The sequence below is a fragment of the Salmo salar genome, chromosome ssa15, assembly GCF_905237065.1.
Source record: "Salmo salar chromosome ssa15, Ssal_v3.1, whole genome shotgun sequence".
NCBI lineage: Eukaryota > Metazoa > Chordata > Actinopteri > Salmoniformes > Salmonidae > Salmo > Salmo salar.
The window spans coordinates 46,356,531-46,375,412 of record NC_059456.1 but is presented as its reverse complement, the minus strand read 5'-3'; the positions used below and the strand labels follow the sequence as shown (position 1 = coordinate 46,375,412).

Sequence of the window (18,882 nt, the reverse complement as noted above, 5' to 3'; positions counted from 1 at the left end):
TTTCTCATATTCTTCTCTGCATATCCTCTCAGGCTCTGTCAGGTTGGATGGGGAGCGTCACTTCACAGCTATTTCAGGTCTCCCCAGAGATGTTTGATCAGGTTCAAGTCCGGGCTCTGGCTGGGCCACTCAAGGATATTCAGAGAAATGTCCTGAAGCAACTCGTGTGTGTGCTTAGGGTCGTTGTCCAGTTGGAAAGTGAACTGTCGACCCAGTCGGAGGTCCTGAGTGCTCTGGAGCAGCTTTTCATCAAGGATCTCTGTACTTTGCTCCGTTCATCTTTCCTTCGAACCTAGGTAGTCTCCCAGTCCCTGCCGCTGAAAACATCCCCACATCATTATGCTGCCACCACCATGCTTCACCGTAGGTTCCCTGCAGATGTGACACTTGGCATTCAGGCCAAAGAATTCAATTTTGGTTTCATCAGACCAGAGAATCTTGTTTCTCATGGTGAGAGAGTCCTTTAGGTGGCTTTTGGCAAACTACAAACGGGTTGTCATGTGCCTTTTACTGAGGAGTGGCTTCAGTCTGGCCACGGCCATAAAGGAATGATTGGTAGAGTGCTGCAGAGATGGTTGTCCTTCTGGATGGTTCTCCCATCGCCACAGAGGAACTCTGGAGCTCTGTCAGAGTGACCATCGGGTTTTTGGTCACCTCCCTGACCAAGGCCCTTCTCCCCCGATTGCTCAGTTTGGCCGGGCAGCCAGCTCTAGGTAGAGTCTTGGTGGTTTCAAACTTCTTCCATTTAAGAATGATGGAGGCCATTATGTTCTCGGGAACCTTCAATGCTGCAGACATGTTTTGGTACCCTTCCCCAGATCTGTGCATCGACACAATCCTGTCTCAGAGCTCTACGGACAACTCATTCGACCTCATGGCTTGGTTTTTGCTCTGACATGCACTGTCAACTGTGGGACCTTATATAGACAGGTGTGCCTTTCCAAATCATGTCCAATCAATGGAATTTACAACAGGTGGACTCCAATCAAGTTGTAGAAACATCAAGGATGATCAATGGAAACAGGACGCACCTGAGCTCAATTTCACGTCTCATAGCAAAGGGTCTGAATACTTACGTAAATAAGGTACCGTTTTCGATTTGTAATAAATGTACAAAAAAAAAGTATAAACCTGTTTTTGCATTTTAATTATGGGGTATTGTGTAGCTTGATGGATATTTATTTTATTTTTAAATAAGGCTGTAATGTAACAAAATGTGGAAAAAGTGAAGGGGTCTGAATACTTCCCGAATCCACCATACTTGTCTGAAGAACACGCAAGTGGGATGGAGCAGTTGCTTTGGAAGGTATCTATACCTGAAAATACATGACCTAAGCAATTGATAGTTCATATTCAGCAGTCATAAAAGTACGCCTTATTTACTTTGAAGAAGTAAAAAAAAAAAAAACTATTTTGTCAGACAGCAGCAATTTAAAGATGAGATCACCTGGAATGAAAAGTAATAGGCCTACACCACTGAAATACTTTAAAGTAATGTGAATAAATGGTTAATAAGTGATAAGCAGTAATGGGCAGTCACTACCATCATGGGACAGGTGTTAAATTGTTTTATTCTGTCGTTACAGCATTCAACCCACATAATGCATGTCTAAAAAAATATTATCGAAACCATGATTTTTTTAAATACTCAAACAGACACCCAAAAAGCTCAGCACTACCTGCTCAAGGGCACAGAGATTTTACTCGCCGTTTCGAACTAGCACCCTTTGGGTTACTGGCCCAACACCGAATGCTAGGCTACCTGCCACCCTACAATGTTCAGTTTGTGTCCACTTCGAGACTAGGGGCATTTAAACATGCAATTGTATACAAATATGATGAGCATGTTATATTATGTAGTACTCATGAAGCTAATTTTCATTGAGAACTTATACAAGATTTAACCACATTCTGAAAAGCACATTCTAAATTAGGGAAGAGGGTACAATTTGGGACAAAGCCTGTGTGTTGTGGAATTGGAGTGGTTCTAACCTCTGCTTAAACCCTCTTAGACACCAGTGACCTCCGCTCTGCTCCAAATATATAAACGATAGCACTCACTTCATGCAGATTGTAAGCTTAAAGAACACTTTTTTTCTAGAGCTGCCTCGGTACAATTCTATGTCCCCAGTGTTTCCCAGCTTGGTCATTACACATCCACCCCCCCATTCCACATTTGGTTCACTCCAACACTTGATTCAACTAGTCTTCAAGCATCTGATTAGTTAAATCAGCTATGCTGGTGATTGAATAAATATCTAAACCAAATGTAGAATGGAAAAGGCCCCCAAAAATAGAGACTAACAGTCAAACACTTTAGGTACAGGCGGTCCCGGGAATCAAACCCACTTTCCTGGCATTGCAAGCGCCATGCTCTGCCAACTGATCTAAAGAAGACCAGCTCTCTAATCTCTCATTCATTCATTCATTCATTCATTCATTCATTCATTCATTCATTCATTCATTCATTCCGGGGAGCCACACAGATCATTTGTAACTCCCTAATGTTGCAATTAAAGGGCCATAAAAAGCAACATGATTGGCACCATTAAGTCATTCAAAACATGTCTTCGATCATTGACTACAATTATGGAAACCGGGTACCAAACAGACGTTGCCGTTCACTGCAGAAGTAGGATCTGCCTTCCCCAACTAATCTTTACCTTAACCCCTAGCATGTAAAAATGACCTTGGTTCAAAGTGTGTGTGTCCCCAAAATACTGCGCTTGATTGAGCTTTCCTGACCCCAATGAAACTAATTGAATAGTCCATCAGTCTTAAAATCCACCCTATATCTGTGCTTGGGGGCAATGTGGGTAGCAAGATGGTGCTGACAAAGATGGTCGCCTCGCTTTGAGCCCTTAGGAAACTATGCAGTATTTGTATTTTTTTTAATGTATTATTTCTGACATTATTAGCCCAGAAAGTCTTAAATGTTATTACATACAGCCGGGAAGAACTACTGGCTCTAAGAGCGACGTCAACTTACCAAAGTCACGACCAGGAATACGACTTTGCCGAAGCGGATCCTTTGTTCAGACCACCACCCAGGACATTGGATCTAATCCCAGAGGCCGACCCAAAACAACGTCGCCACAGAAGGGGTTGACGGAGCGGCCTCCTGGTCAGACTTCAGAGGCGTGCATACCACCCACCGCTTCCGAGTATATTACTGGCCGATGTCCTGTCTCTAGACAACAAGGTGGATGAAATTAGGGCACGAGTTGCCTTCCAGAGAGACAGAGATCGTAACATTAGCTGTTTCACGGAAACATGGCTCACTCGGGATATGTTGGAGTCGGTACAGCCACCGGGTTTCTTCATGGGTAAACATCTCTGGGAAGAAGGGCGGGGGTGTATGCTTCATGATTAATGACTCATGGTGTAATCATAACAACATACAGGAACTCAAAGTCCTTTTGTTCACCTGACCTAGAATTCCTTACAATCAAATGCCGACCACATTATCTACCAAGAGAATTCTCTTCGATTATAGTCACAGCCGTGTATATCCCCCCCACCCCAAGCAGATACCATGACAGCCCTCAAGGAACTTCACTGGACTCTATGTAAACTGGAAACCATATATCCAGAGGCTGCATTTATTGTAGCTGGGGATTTTAACAAAGCTAATTTGAGAAATAGGCTACCTAAATTCTATCAGCACAATGACTGTAGCACGCGTGCAGGCAATACACTGGACCACTACTACTCTAACTTCCGCGATGCATACGAGGCCCTCCCCCACCCACCCTTCGGCAAATCCGACCACAACTCCATTTTGCTCCTACAGGCAGAAACTCCAACAGGATGTACCGGCGACTAGAACCATTCAACGCTGGTCTGACCAATTCCATGCCTCAAGATCGTTTTGATTACGCGGACTGGGAAATGTTCCGGGAAGCCTCGTGGTTAGATTAACGAGAGTCTTGTCTTTAAAATGCTGTAAAAGTGTCATATGTTTGAGAAATTGAAGTAATAGCATTTCTAAGGTGTTTGAAAATCGCGCCACGGGATTCAACTGGCTGTTGCGTAGGTGGGACGAATTCGTCCCGCCTAACCCAGAGAGGTTAAGTACCAACGCATATTTTCAACTGGTTCTATTACCGAAATATGGTTCCTTTCCCCCCACTTTTGAGAGCATCCTGTCGGGCTGCATCACTGCCTGGAATGGCAACTGCACCGCCCTCAACCGCAAGGCTCTCCAGAGGATGGTGCGGGCTGCACAACACGTCACCAGGGGCAAACTACCTGCCCTCCAGGACACCTACAGCCCCCAATGTCAGAGGAAGGCCAAAAAGATCAAGGACAACAAATCACATTTTATTTGTCACATGCGCCGAATACAACAGGTGTAGACCTTTCAGTGAAATGCTTACCACCTGAGCCACTGCCTGTTCACCCAGCTACCATCCAGAAGATGAGATCAGTACAGGTGCATCAAAGCTGGGACCGAGAAACTGAAAAACAGCTTCCATCTCAAGGCCATCAGACTGTTAAACAGCCATCACAAACAGAGAGGCAGCTGCCAACACACACTCAAATCATTAGCCACTTTAATAAATTAATAACTAGTTTAATAATCTTTACACATCTTACATTACTCATTTCATATGTATATACTGCATTTTATACCATTTATTGCATCTTGGCTATGCCACTCAGCCATCACTCATCCATATACTTATATGTACATATTCCATCCCTTTACATTTGTGTGTATTAGGTAGTTGTGAAATTGTTAGATATTACTGCACTGTCGGATCTAGAAGCACAAGCATTTCGCTACACTCGCATTAACATCTGCTAACCATGTGTATGTGACCAATAACATTTGATTTGATGTCTACCAAAACCAGATGAAGACTGCAATGTCCCTCTTACAGTAAGCTAAAATTATTCGACCTACCAATATGATCCAATTCACATTTTTACCCTTCCTTGCAGTTTAGGTCAAAGATGAGAAATTCTATTTCAGAGTATACGGCGTATCCCCAGAGTCTTTGCAACTAGAAAGGTTATTCAACTTTCCACACAGGCCTCCATTTTGAAAACCGACTATACATGTTACATCATACGCCTGACCTCCCTGAAAACTTCAATCTGTAGTTTCACTTTTGGCAACAATTATTTATTTTTTAAATCAATTTTGACTTGGCAGGACAGAGGGTCGTCACAAATGTACTGCAAACAATGTCTTCAGTATTTGTGTGTTTTTGATGTGTGTGTGTAGGAGCTTCAATTGTGTGATTGATCGTATAGATTAACTTGAAGCACCGTTACATCATTGCAGTCAGCGTAATGGTATCAGGTGCTGTATGTGTCAAGTGTGTCAGTAGTAGTGCTGATCTAGGATCAGGTCCCCCTCGTCTAAAAAAAGGCAAAACTGAATCAAAACAGATCCTTTCAACAACAAAAAATGTGCATGGTAACACCAAGGGAGAATTGTCATGCACGGAGAAACAGCTGCGCTGATAGCGCTCTATCCAATCATACAGCAGAATCTACAGAGTGAGACAGACCTGCCCACATTATGCAGAGCCTCAGACTTGTTTGCATAAGACACACCTCGTCAATGTTGTTGAAAGAACCCTTGACCTAAACCTTTATCGAGCGGCCACTTGCTGATGTGATTGAGAGTGATCCCAAGAGTCTACCACTTTTTGGCAAAATTATAATTGAAACGATGCACGCTTGCATCACAATTGCCACTTGTCAATATTCCACATTTCAAAAGCCATTCGTGAGCATCTTGTGTCCCGCCGCGACCTGTTTTGTAATATAATTTGCTTTAGACAATGGTGGTTACTCCGCTTCGCCTCATGGCTATGACAAAAATGTCATAACACATGGCCTCATGTATTATTGCTTAAATGAAAACACTGCCAGACAGATGCACACTACGGTAATATTTTTAAAAAACTGCACCAAAGCACTTTTCAACTCACCAGTGACTTGAAAGTTGATTTAGCTAACGTGGCCTGCCTGCTCAATATGCCTGCTAGCTTCATAGACAGATGGAACTAGCTAGAGATTTTGGGCACTGAAACAGCATGTATACTTTATTTGCATTGTTTGACAGCTTGCTGAAGTTAGACATGTTCTCATAAATCCGTCCTGAGTGCAGCAGCTGACTCGATACTCTGCAGTGCACTACTAGCTTTCTTCCATACATTTTTTTACTTGAGAAATACCGCAAAATGCCTTAGCGCAGCGTTTCCCAAACTCAGTCCTCGGGACCCCAAGGAGTGAACGTTTTGGTTTTTGCCCTAGCACTACACAGCTGATAAAAATAATCAAAGCTTGATTATTTGAATCGTCTGTGTAGCGCTCAGGTAACAACCTAAAATGTGCACCCTTTGGGATCCTAAGGACCGAATTTGGGAAACCCTGCCTTAGCGAGATGTAAAATTGAGTGACTAAGACCTCCTCAGCGACAACTTCGAAATTAATTACATTTCTTGATTTATTTTGAGGGTGAAATGTTGCTAGTAACTTAAGAGGGATTGAATTCCTTAACTACTAGAATGGCCAGGGTCATTCTGACAATGATATATCAATTGCGTAAATATTCCATATTAAATAGCAAACCTCAGGACACCAAATGTAAATCAGTAAAATGTTTCATCTCATTTTTCCTGCAGTCTGAACAGCCAAAAAGTGCATGAAATCTGACATTCCAAACCACCTTCTGCGACTTGTCTGAATGGTCAAATCTGGTTTATTTGCCTTCAAGTGGTTAGATGTTATTTAGCATATCTTGTTGCTTGCTAGCTACTCTGACAGTTTGACAAGAACAGGTGGTAGGTAGCTAAGTAGCTTGTTAATTGTTTACAAACAAATGAGTGAATGTGCTAGAAAGCTTAACAGCTACCTAGCTAGCTGTGGCTCGCCAAATAGGACTTGCTTTGGAAGTTGGATAATCTTATCTGAGGCTTTAAATGTGTTCTTAGACTGATTTTGAACATTCAAAGCAAGTGGGAAAGGCCCATGGCAGGCATTATTGTTGCCTTACCTTGCTACATAACTTGAGTGATATGAAGCGTGAGCACCAATCAGCCTACACCACTGCGCACACCCCCGTCATTACTATGACAACTAGTGTAGCCATGACAGAAAGTGACTGCCGTCTGAACACACAGATCTGATACGGTCACCTGTAACTTAACGTTTGGTCAGTATTCCATAAAGAATTTGATCATTAATGCCTTCAGTGTGAACGAGGCTTAAGACAGTTGCCTGCCCAGCTAATGTCCCATCCAAACTATACCTAAACTATATTAAAACCAATTTCAATGTGATATTGACCCATCGTCATACACATATAGATTAAGACAAGATGAAATTGACAATGGGTGAAAATATTATCAATTGTCAAACTAAGAATGAAGAGTGATAACCAGTGCAGCGTGCATTGACAAATAAGGAATCAGCAATAGACATTTTGGGGAAAAATACCCTTTCTATTTTATTCTGTTATACTGTATTTATGCTGTAACATGTGTTGACTGGTAGGGCAGAGGAATAACGTGATGTCTGCTAAATTAACAAGTTGATTTCATTGCCATTGCACAGACAAAGTCCATTAAGCACAGAAACACTCAACACGCTATTCTGTTCTTTTTAAATACTAAGACTGTATTATGTTTATGACTTTTGTGATTGTGTATATTAAATGGATTTATTAGACTGGTGGCTATTGATACCCATTTTGACAGGCATGGCTCTTTGACGTAGAAACGCTCAGAAAGTTGTCTTTTGATATTGTTACGTTCTAATTGACACTAGAGAAGATTAACCAAGTGTAATTCTTCCCAAGGGGTCGTTACAGCTGTAATTCAGACCAAGACATGGCTTCCCCCGTGGTGGTATTCATACCCCACTTTGGGTGTAGTCTCCTGATCACTAAACATTGAATCATTCTTGCTAAGCAAGAACGGTTTCTCCCCTTATCAGTACTGTCACATGCGATTGTTTTCCCTGCACTCAGCCCCTCCCAAGCTTCATTATGGCACACCTCATGTCTCCTTTGTAACTAATGTTCCTATACTCGGAGTATAACAATGTTCAAAGTTTACCCCAGAATCCAACAATAGTTCTCAAAGTACTGCTAGTGTAAAATACACATATTTAGGAAAAGTCAGGGACAGGAGGGTTCAAGGTTAAAACTTAAAATTACAAACTTGAAAACAGTCAGATTAACCGTCTTGGCGGTTCTAGTGTTAATGAGGTAGCAGAAAAATACATGCAGATTTTGTGAGTTCAGCCCCCCTTTAACCTCTACACACCATCACTTTAACTCTACCTACAGGTACATACTACCTCAATTACCTCGACTAACCTGTGCGCCAGAACATTGTATAATGCCTCGCTACTGTTATTTAAATCCATTATTTTTAATCATTTGTTATTTTTTTAACTTAACACTTGTTTTTCTTAAAACTGCATTGTTGGTTAAGGGTGTGTAAGAAAGCATTTCACTGTAAGGTCTACACCTGTTGTATTCAGCGCATGTGGCAAATCAAATTGGAGTTAGGTTTGGTTCCCCATATCAGAACTGTATCTTGCATTGAAGGACAAGAAAACACCAGTATGACTGGTGTGAGGTTAGGATAAACAATCTAAATGAAACTTACCTGAACCATTTCTATGCCTCGTTTCCTAAGGGAAAAGGAGAAAAGGAATCCTCATTACAACTTTGTGGCAATAGAGAAGACATCAGATAAGTCCTTTTAACATGTCTACTGTGAGATAGCTGGCCGATACCCTCTCATATTGACAAGACAGATTGGGATATAATAAAGTTTCTTTTAAATTAAAACTTGCATGACAAACCAGCCGTAACACCCTGAATATCATCCATTTAAAAACAAATGGAAGCACAGGTGTGTGCAATCAGCTAATTAGCGAGACTTGCAAGCAGTCAGCTGAAGATTAAAGGGAAATTCCACTTAATCTAAAATTCAAACGAACCAGTATTGGTTGAGCTGATTGGAAAAGATACTGGATTTACATGTGATAATGAATTGACAAACACAAATACAGTCAAACTACAGTGAAGGCTACTCCATATTTTTCTGAAATGACTACGCAGTTAAAAAAAGTCAAAGGGATTTTATGAAAACAGGCTCACGGATTTATTCAACAATGTACACTGTACTGCATCAGGACTCTGGAAAACAGTGGCTATTGTTACAGAGTGGACTATCCTGCGACATTCATTTTGTCACAAGACCTGTACCATGATCCGCAGATCAAAAACCGAAAGGTGTTTGATAGAAAAGGAGAACATATCGAAGCACTACTATGTTGGTATACAGAGCCTTCAGAAAGTATTCATACCTCTTAACTTATTCCACATGTTTCTGTGATACAACCTGAATTCAAAATGGATTAATGGATTATGCGCCCCCATCTACACACAATACCCTGTAATGACAAAGTGAAAACATGTTTTTAGAAATGTACTGTAAAAGGAAATACAGAAACCTAAATTTACATGAGTATTCACACCCCTTTGCTATGACACTCTAAATGGAGCTCAGGTGCATCAATTTCCTTTGATCATCCTTGAGACGTCACTACAACATGGTTGGAGTCCACCTGTGGCCAATTCAATTGTTTGGACATGATTTAGAAAAGACACCCACCGGTCTATATAAGGTCCCACAGTTGAACGTGTCAGACAAAACTACACCACGAAGTCCAAGGAACCGTCTGTAGATCTCAGAGATGTAATTGTGATGAGGCATATATCTGGGGAAGGGTATAAAACTATTTCTAGAGTGTTGAAAGTTTCCAAGAGTACAGTAGTCTCCATCATTGGGAAACTACTCAGACTGCCTAAAGCTGGCCATCCAACCAAACTGTGCAACCGGTCAAGGAGGAGACCAATAACCTAATGACCACTGATAGAACTACAGAGTTGCTTGGCTGAGATGGGAGAACCTCCCAGAAGGACAACAGTCTCTACAGCACTTCACCAATCTGGGCTTTATGGGAGAGTGGCCAGATGGAAGCTACTCCTGAGAAAATGGCACATGACAGCACGTCTGGAGTTCGCAAAAAGGCACGTGAAAGACAGCACATAAGGCAAGATTCTGTGGACTGATACAAATTGAACTCTTGCCTGAATGCAAAGCACTGTGTCTGGAGAAAACCAGGCACACCTCATTACCCACTTGTGCTCCCGAGTGGCACAGCAGTCTAAGGCACTGCATCTCAGTGCTAGAGGAGTCACTACAGACACCCTGGTTTGAGTCCAGGCGGTATCACAACCGGCCGTGATTGGGAGTGCCAAGGGCGGCTCACAATTGGCCAAGCGTCGTCCTAGTTTGGCCGGTGTAAACTGTCAATGTAAATAAGAATTTGTTCTTAATGGACTTGCCTGGTTAAATAAAAGGTTACTTTAAAAAAATATATATATATAAAACCATCCCTAACTCGAAGCATGGTGGTGGCAGCATCATGCTATAGGGATGCTTTTCAACAGCAGTGACTGGGAGACTGGTAAGGATAGAGGGAGCAATGAATGGAGCAAAAGACAGGCAAATCCTTGAGAACCTGCTTCAGAGTAAAAATGATCTTAGACTGGGGCAAAGATTTACGTTCCAACAGAACAATGACCAAGCATACAGTCAAAGCAATGCTGGAATGGCTTCAGAACAACAAAGTTAAAAAGTCCTTGAGTGGCACAGCCAAATCCAAAATCTGTGGAAAGACTTGAAGATTGCTGTTGACCGCCGCTCCACATCTAACGTAACAGAGGTTGAGAAAATCGGCACGGAAGAAAATCCACAAATCCAGATGGGTATGTCTGTATCAGTTTTGCACAATACTCAAAGATATAATCACCGCCAAAGGGGCTTTTGCAAAGTATTGACTCAGGATTGTGAATAATTGTAAATTAGATATGCATTTAATTTTTTATAAATTTGCAAAATAACTTGAAACATTGCCACTATCATTATGGGTTATTGTGTGTAGATGGGTGAGGGGAAAAATATACATTTAATCCATTTTGAATTCGGGCTGTAACATTTTGCTAGGTTGCTTCTGGCAATATACAAAATGAGCAGCATCCTATTCTGACAGTCAAAGTACCAAAATATTTCCCCCAAAAATAAACCAGTTTAGGGGACACTTCAACCACAGGTGTCTTTGTGACTGACAAATACCATGAGAAACCCTTCTCCAATAAATCCACAAAGCTATGACAATGGAATAAATGTCTTGTTACATAACCAGGAAATGCATAACAACCAGCAAATGAATTGTATTCAGCGCACACCAATTTAAAACGGTCAATGAATTATTTGAATTGGAATGAAATGCTCAAATTGACTAGAAAAGAAATGAGTGTCAAACACACAGCAATGTAATGAGTACAGAGCATCATGCTACAAATACTAAAGCCTCAAAACCAAACAATCAGCACCTAGCATTAGCATCCATGTGAGTTGTCTGATGATTCTTCATTGCACTGTCAAGCAAGGGGTTAAGCCTTTACTGAATATGCTCTTGGCTAGATGTGTATTATTGATGTAATAGATATGCAAGAGTCTCAAATTATATATTTTACAACATGACAATTGGGACATGCTTTTATTTAGGTCAGGGATGGGCAACAGTCCTCGGGGGCCAATTTATGTCACTTTATCCGCAGCCCTTGCTAACACACCAGACTCCAATAATCGACTAAATCATGATCTTCAGTTTTGAATGCAGTTAGATTCAAATCAGCTGTGTTTACTAGGGATGGGGAAAAAGTGTGACCCCACTCCGGCCCCCCGAGGACTGAACGGGTTTCCAGGCAAGATCTGGGTCAGCCCAAGAAGACGGTCATCAGGCGGTGGGGTTTAGCGTGGAATGGTTTGGTCCACCCACAAAAACAGCTAGGGACAGCAGGGCCCCGCACATTCAGTACACCATGTTGTGGAACATATAAAAATATGCATATATTGTGTAGAACAGACATGCCGCTGACATCTAGACTAAAGAATCATGTGAGCTCTATTTGTAGCAATTTTAACAGCAACTTACAGGAAGTTGCACCCTCTTGAAAGCAATGACAGTGTTTGTTTACATTTACAAACATTGGAGAAAAACAAGCTTATATTATAGATTCTCGTGGGGTGTGACAGTTGAACTAGTTCATGAGGCATTTACAAAAGTTAGTGCATTCAGAAAGTATTCAGACCCCTTGACTCTTTCCACATTGTAACGTAACAGCCTTATTCTAAAATGTATTAAAATGGTCCCCCCCCCCCTTATCTACACACAATATCCCATGACAAAGAAAAAAAACAGGTTTAGAAAATGTTCGCAAAAGTATTAAAAATAAAACAGATACCTTATTTACCTAAGTATTCAGACCCTTTGCTGTTTCTACAACTTGACTGGAGTCCACCTGTGGTAAATTCAATTAATTGGACATGATTTGGAAAGGCACACAGCTATCTATATAAAGGTCCCACAGTTGACAGTGCATGTCAGAGCAAAAGCCAAGCCACGAGGTCGAAGGAATTGTCCGTAAAGCTCTGAGACAGGATTGTGTCGAGGCACAGATCTGGGAAAGGTTATCAAAAAATATCAGTAGCATCGAAGGTCTCCAAGAACACAGTGGCCTCCATCATTCTTAAAATTGAAGAAGTTTGTAACCGCCAAGACTCTACCTAGAGCTGGCCACCCGGCCAAACTGAACAGTCGGGGGGGAAAGGGCCTCGGTCAGGGAGATGACCAAGCACCTGATGGACACTGACAGAGCTCCAGAGTTTCTCTGTGGAGATTGTCCTTTTGGAAGGTTCTCCAACCATCTCTGCAGCACTCTACCAATCATTCCTTTATGGTAGTGGCCAGACTGAAGCCACTCCTCAGTAAAAGGCACATGACAGCCGACTTGGAGTTTGCCAAATGGCACCTAAAGACTCTCAGACCATGAAAAACAAGATTATCTGGTCTGACGAAACCAAGATTGAATTCTTTGGCCCGAATGCCAAGCATCAGGTCTGGAAGAAACCCAGCACCATCCCTACGGTGAAGCATGGTGGTGGCAGCATAATGCTGTGGGGATGTTTTTCAGCGACATGGACTGGGAGACTAGTCAGGATTGAGGAACAGAGTACAGAGAGATCCTTGATCCACTCCAGAGCGCTCAAGACCTCAGACTGCGGCGAAGGTTCACCTTCCAACAGGACAACGACCCCAAGCACACAGCCAAGACAACACAGGAGTGGCTTCGGGACAAGTCTCTGAATGTCCTTGAGTGGCCCAGCCAGAGCCCAGACATGAACCTGATCAAACATCTATGGAGACCTGAAAATAGCTGTGCAGCGATGCTCCCCATCCAACCTGATAGAGCTTGAGAGGATCTGCACTGAAGAATGAGAAACTCCCCAAATACAGGTGTGCCAAGCTTGTAGCGCCATACCCAAGAAGACTCAAGGCTGTAATCACTGCCAAAAGTGAGTACTGAGTAGTGTCTGAATACTTACATAAAATGTGATATTTCAGTTATTTATTCTTAAAAATGTGGGGGGAAAAAACATTATGGAGTATTGTGTAGATTAAGACAAAAAACAAATTTGATCCATTTGGGTAAGGCTGTAACGTAACAAAATGTAGAAAAAGTTGCGGTCTGAATACTTTCCGAATGCACTGATTGATTCTTGAAGAATATTCTTAATTTTTAAAGTCAAAACATTTAGCAACTATCAAGTGGCAAGTTTTAGCATGTGTATGCCCCACGTGGTCTTGTTGAATTAAACTTGTTTCTGACAGTATGAACACAATACCACAGTTCAGAAGGTAGGGACTCCCTCAATTTTATTCCATAGGTTGGGATCCGCATTATGCAGCGGTTGCAAAAGCATATTTTTCACTGGCTGTCCAATAGTTAAAAACAAAAATTGATAGGCAGCTTAAAAGTTAAGCAATTCAGCCATTGGGTTAAAATACACACATATTTGTTAACAGTCATCCACCACAAATCGGTAAGGCGCAAATAGCTAAATGAGAGCAGCAGTGCGACAATGTGCCATGTCGATATCAATAATAAGTGATATCCATTTCTTCCCATAGGCTACACCACTGTTGTTGTCCTTACCTCCAAGCGTTTACTCAACTCCGATATCTTTGGATGCCGACAGCCGTTGCACCATTGGAAGATCTAGCTTGGACTGTAGCCTAGAAAAGCCTATTCCTGCTCTTTTCCCGCGATCCATCAAATGCATTTGGTGTGTCAAAGTGGTCTCTGACTCAACATGCGCCTTTTTTCAAATGCTGATTTGAAAGTCATTGAGAAAACAGAACGTTGAACGATTTTTTCGCAAACATCCTGTCTGAATTTAAATGCAATCTAAAATGTAGCTATAATCTGATTACAATATTTTAGCTGGTAATTTAACAGATTACATTCAGTTAAAAACATTTTTTTTTTTAATAATCCATTACTCCAACCCTGCACTCATTACCAGGTTATGGATTCATTTCCTCATTTCTTTTACAATATCCTGACATTCTAAAAGCAAATATTTTGAAGGAAAAGGGTCTGGATTTTTATTATCTTGTTTGTTTGCTGTCCACTTGAGTCACTGGCAGTATTGCTAAAGGACAGATTGAAAATGACTGTGGGGCAGGGGTGGTCCAAAAATAGGGGATGGTTGTCAAACTTAATTTTTTTGCTTTGGGAGGGTTGTGTGTTATATATAATATTTTTTACCCTTTTTTTCTGCCCAATTTCGTGGTATCTAATTGGTACTTAGTCTTGTCTCATCGCTGCAACTCCCGTAAGCACTCGTGAGAGGCGAAGGTCGAGAGCCATGCATCCTCCAAAACACAACCAAGGCGCACAGGTTCTTGACACATGCCCACTTAACCTGGAAGCCAGCCGCACCAATTTGTCGGAGGAAACACTGTACACCTGGCGACCATGTCAGCGTGAACTGCGGCCGGCCCGCCACATGAGTCACTAGTGCCTGATGGGACAAGGACAGCCCTGCCGGCCAAACCCTCCCCTAACCCAGACAATGCTGGGCCAATTGTGCGCCACCCCATGGGTCTCCCCGTCACGAACCCAGAACCTAGTGGCACAGCTAGCACTGCGATGCAGTGTCTTAGACCACTGCGCCACTCGGGAGGAAATTTTGGTGGAGTTGGAATAATGGTCTGGGGCTGTTTCTCATGGTTTGGGCTAGGCCCCTTAGTTCCAATGAAGGGAAATCTTAACACTACAACATACAATGACATTCTAGACAATTCTGTGCTTCCAACTTTGCGGAAGACCCTTTCCTGTTTCAGCATGACAATGCCCCCGTGCACAAAGAAAGGTCCATACAGAAATGGTTTGTCGAGATCGGTGTGGAAGAACTTGATTGGCCTGCAGAGCCCTGACCTCAACCCCATCAATCACCTTTGGAATGAATTGGAACGTCGACTGCGAGCCAGGCCTAATCACCCAACATCAGTGCCCGACCTCACTAATGCTTGTGGCTGAATGGAAGCAAGTCCCAGAAGCAATGTTCCAACATCTAGCGGAAAGCCTTCCCAGAAGAGTGGAGGCTGTTATAGCTGCAAAGGACAGGACCAACTCCATATTAATGCCCATGATTTTGTAATGAGATGTTCGACGAGTATCCACATACCTTGGGTCATGATTGATATCCATTTCTTTACTGACAAATAAAATCAATCCAAACTGTTCAGTGGCCAGTTGATGAATGGAAAGAGACCTGTTAAAAATGCTGAAGTGGTAAAGTCGATCACACTGTTTATAAGCGTGGCTAAGTTATTTTGGGTCGTAAACACTATTTTGAGTTAATTCTGAGGGAGGGTGTTAATTTTACAGTACAAGGGAAGGGTCATGTGAAAATATTTACAATGTTTGGGGGGGGGCTTAATGACACCTTCATTTGGACCAGCATAGCCACATAGCCATCCTCACAGGGGGAGGGTGCACAAAGTACTGAAAACAGGGGTGCCAATAATTGTGACACCTATTTTCTTTTATTAATTTAAACAAAATACATTTGAGAAATTGTATTAGTACAAAATAATATAATTTCCCAATTTGTTGGAGCATACACTATAGCTCAGTATTTGTATCATTTATTTTATACAGTCTTATCTTCATCAAGGGTGCCAATCATTTTGGACCGGACTATGTCATGTCCAATCACTGGCTTCAGTAAAACGTCATAGTCCATCTGAATAACCTGTAAAACCTGTCTGCCAGGTAGCCTCTCTGAATACATGTTAAGACAAGCTTGCCACACCCTGCAACTTCTTGAGGTGAAGATTTGGGGTAAAAGTGTATTTTTGTTAATTTTTTAGGGGCTGCTGCAGCACCCCGGCGATGGGTCAACGTGGAAACATCTGGATGAAAATCACTGACTGTAATCCAATCACATTGATATTATTATGCATGTCCGACTAGGGAAAACGACTAAACTGTCCCTCTAGAAGGCAGCAACAGCCTCTACATCTCAGCAACAGGTTTCACACGGTAAAAGTCGTGAAACCATTGTGAAGTGACGGGAAACTATTGGCTTAACGTCACGAATACGTTCGTGGTTACGTAATGTATTGGTAGGCTAATAGCATGTTAAATGTTCTTACCTGCACATGTCCACAAATACCAGGAAATTCATCTTTTTGATCTTCTTCTCGCTGAGCCAGTAGCCCACTCTTCTGCCCTTCAGAAGAGTCTGCATCTCAATAATATGCGTTGGTGCCCTTGCTGACAATGACATAATGAAAGATAGTTATTCATAAAAGCCAGCTCTTCTTGCCGTTGTTGTGCCAAAGATAGCTAATTCTCCCCTGAAATGTTTTCATTCTTGCAAACTGTGAGCCCTTTAAATACCCTAGACACGATCTGTATTCCAGGTATGCACCATAGGCTACTCCAGCTGTATTTCAGGTAAATCTGGTTACCAACAATCCTTAGTGCAGGACACTAACTGACCACGATCTCCCTTCCAATTGTGTCCCTCTCTTGCCCAAAGTGCCGATATTCCGTGCCAGAAACATTTGCTTTGAGAAATTGAATGCATTTACGAGTCATTTATAAGTAATTAATTCATTTCTTGATGTTTATCGGATGAAGTAGCCTAAATGTGACTCCAGACGTGAATTGTGGCTGAAAATCGTAGGCCTACAAGTGCTGTAAACCTTCCGCGAGCTTGCAAACGTCTGTTGTGCGCATAGGAACGGGAAAAATGCTCACTCCATTGCTTTGAATCACAATCAGAGGGGGAGACCGAGAGCGCTCGATTGTTTTTGGAAGTGGCCGATATTGGACTTGTACAAAGCAACTTGGTCAGTTTCTGCTTATGAAATATTGGAAAAATGCATAGAACCTCTTCAAATTAGTGTTAGGCTATAGCCCTATTAATTGTAGCCTTTGTGTAGCCCAGAAACCACCAAAACATACACACAAATAGGCTATTTTGGGTTAATACTTGCTAGCCTACAAAATTAGACACCACGTACCTGATCTGGTCTTCACCGCAACAGGTCCCTTGATTGTTGGTTAAGATGAACAGTCAAATAATTGCAAGAGAACCTGATATGCCCAAATGGTCAGCTCAGAAAAGATGATGCATTGGACGCTATTCCTATAATAACAGGCCCAGATGAATTGTGAAAAGCTTTTAATAAACTTGAATGTCGTGCTGTCATATCAGTGGGAGGAGGCACCAATTAAGTTACCTATTGGGTGACACAATCAGCTCAGCTGTCAATTCACTCAATCCATAGATTGAGGTGGGTGAAATGGGGAAAATATGCTAAAGTGAACATGGTCAAAATTGCGCACACTGGCTAAATAAATGTTGATGATTGTTGGATGATATCTACACAAAACGGTAGAAAGATAAGATAATACCGGTAGACTACTAGGCTAAGGTGCACTGCTCACATTGCGACATCTAGTGGTAGGCCATTCATTTGACAGACAACGGGTAGACTATATATTGGAATACTTTTCCTGGCATGCTGTACTGTATGAATGTGGATGTGCAACACAAATGCATACAATTTTGCGTGCATACAGTGCCTTATTAAATACGTATATATCCCCCTTAAAAACTCTATATTCTAGTAGCCTACACAAGCAACATATCTTATTTCAACTTCTGTGACGCTGTTGTATCCCGAATATCGGGTCGTCACCAGTTACCGAAAAATACATGTCTGTAACTATAAAGAACAAAGACAATTTCAACGATTTTACCGAGTTACAGTTCATATAAGGAAATCAGTCAATTGAAATAAATTCATTAGGCCCCCTATCTATGGATTTCACGTTGTCCGTACATTTGCCGCATTCAAAACTACTAGGAACTCCGAAAAACACAAGGTCAAATCATGACGTCAGTGATCTTCAGGTCGGAAAGTCGAAGATCTAGAAAGAGGCCCGAGTTCACCAATTGGAATTCCGAGTTGGATGACGGTTCAAATCAATTATTTCCAGTCGGAGCTCGTTTTTTCTGAGTTCCAGTTGTTTTGAACGCACTGAAGTTAGACATGTACAAGTTCCCAGTTGTTTTGAACCCGGCATTAGTCAGTACGGTGCATTCTACAAAAACTCGGACAAGGACCTCTCGTCTTCAAGGAGTCAAAAACCCAACATGAGCACGAATTAAATGAACAAGAAGCTCAATTTTAAAACCTATTTTCCAGGATTTGAGATAATTAACGTGTACTTTCGAGCAAAATAGGCAGGTTTCTCGACTCAAACCCTGACCTTTAGAAGGGATTACGCGACGACCAGTTTAGCAACCTGTGACGCAAACTGACAACATAAACGCGATTGGTCGACAGTCGGCTGGGCGGAGCGTTATACATTTCTCCATTCATTTCCTGTTGGTATATATGCCGCGT

At 41.9% G+C, this 18,882-nt stretch overlaps 1 protein-coding gene across 5 annotated transcripts in view; it reads right to left on the bottom strand.

Moving 5' to 3' along the window:
• itpk1a (inositol-tetrakisphosphate 1-kinase a) overlaps window positions 1–18,735 on the bottom strand; it is a 68,872-nt gene extending 50,137 nt beyond the window's left edge. For 2 of the 5 annotated variants that reach the window (XM_014145055.2, XM_014145056.2), the window contains exons 1-3: window positions 16,964–17,220; window positions 16,615–16,735; window positions 8,637–8,661 (exon numbers count right to left, since the gene is read on the bottom strand). In XM_014145055.2, the coding sequence (XP_014000530.1) occupies window positions 8,637–8,661; window positions 16,615–16,735; window positions 16,964–17,051 (234 nt within the window). In that variant the 5' untranslated portion in view covers window positions 17,052–17,220. Of the gene's footprint in view, window positions 1–8,636; window positions 8,662–16,614; window positions 16,736–16,861; window positions 17,223–17,490 lie in introns of those variants that run through there. The other 3 variants (XM_014145058.2, XM_014145057.2, XM_014145059.2) reach the window with 3 other exon arrangements.
• Window positions 18,736–18,882: the final 147 nt, after the last annotated feature.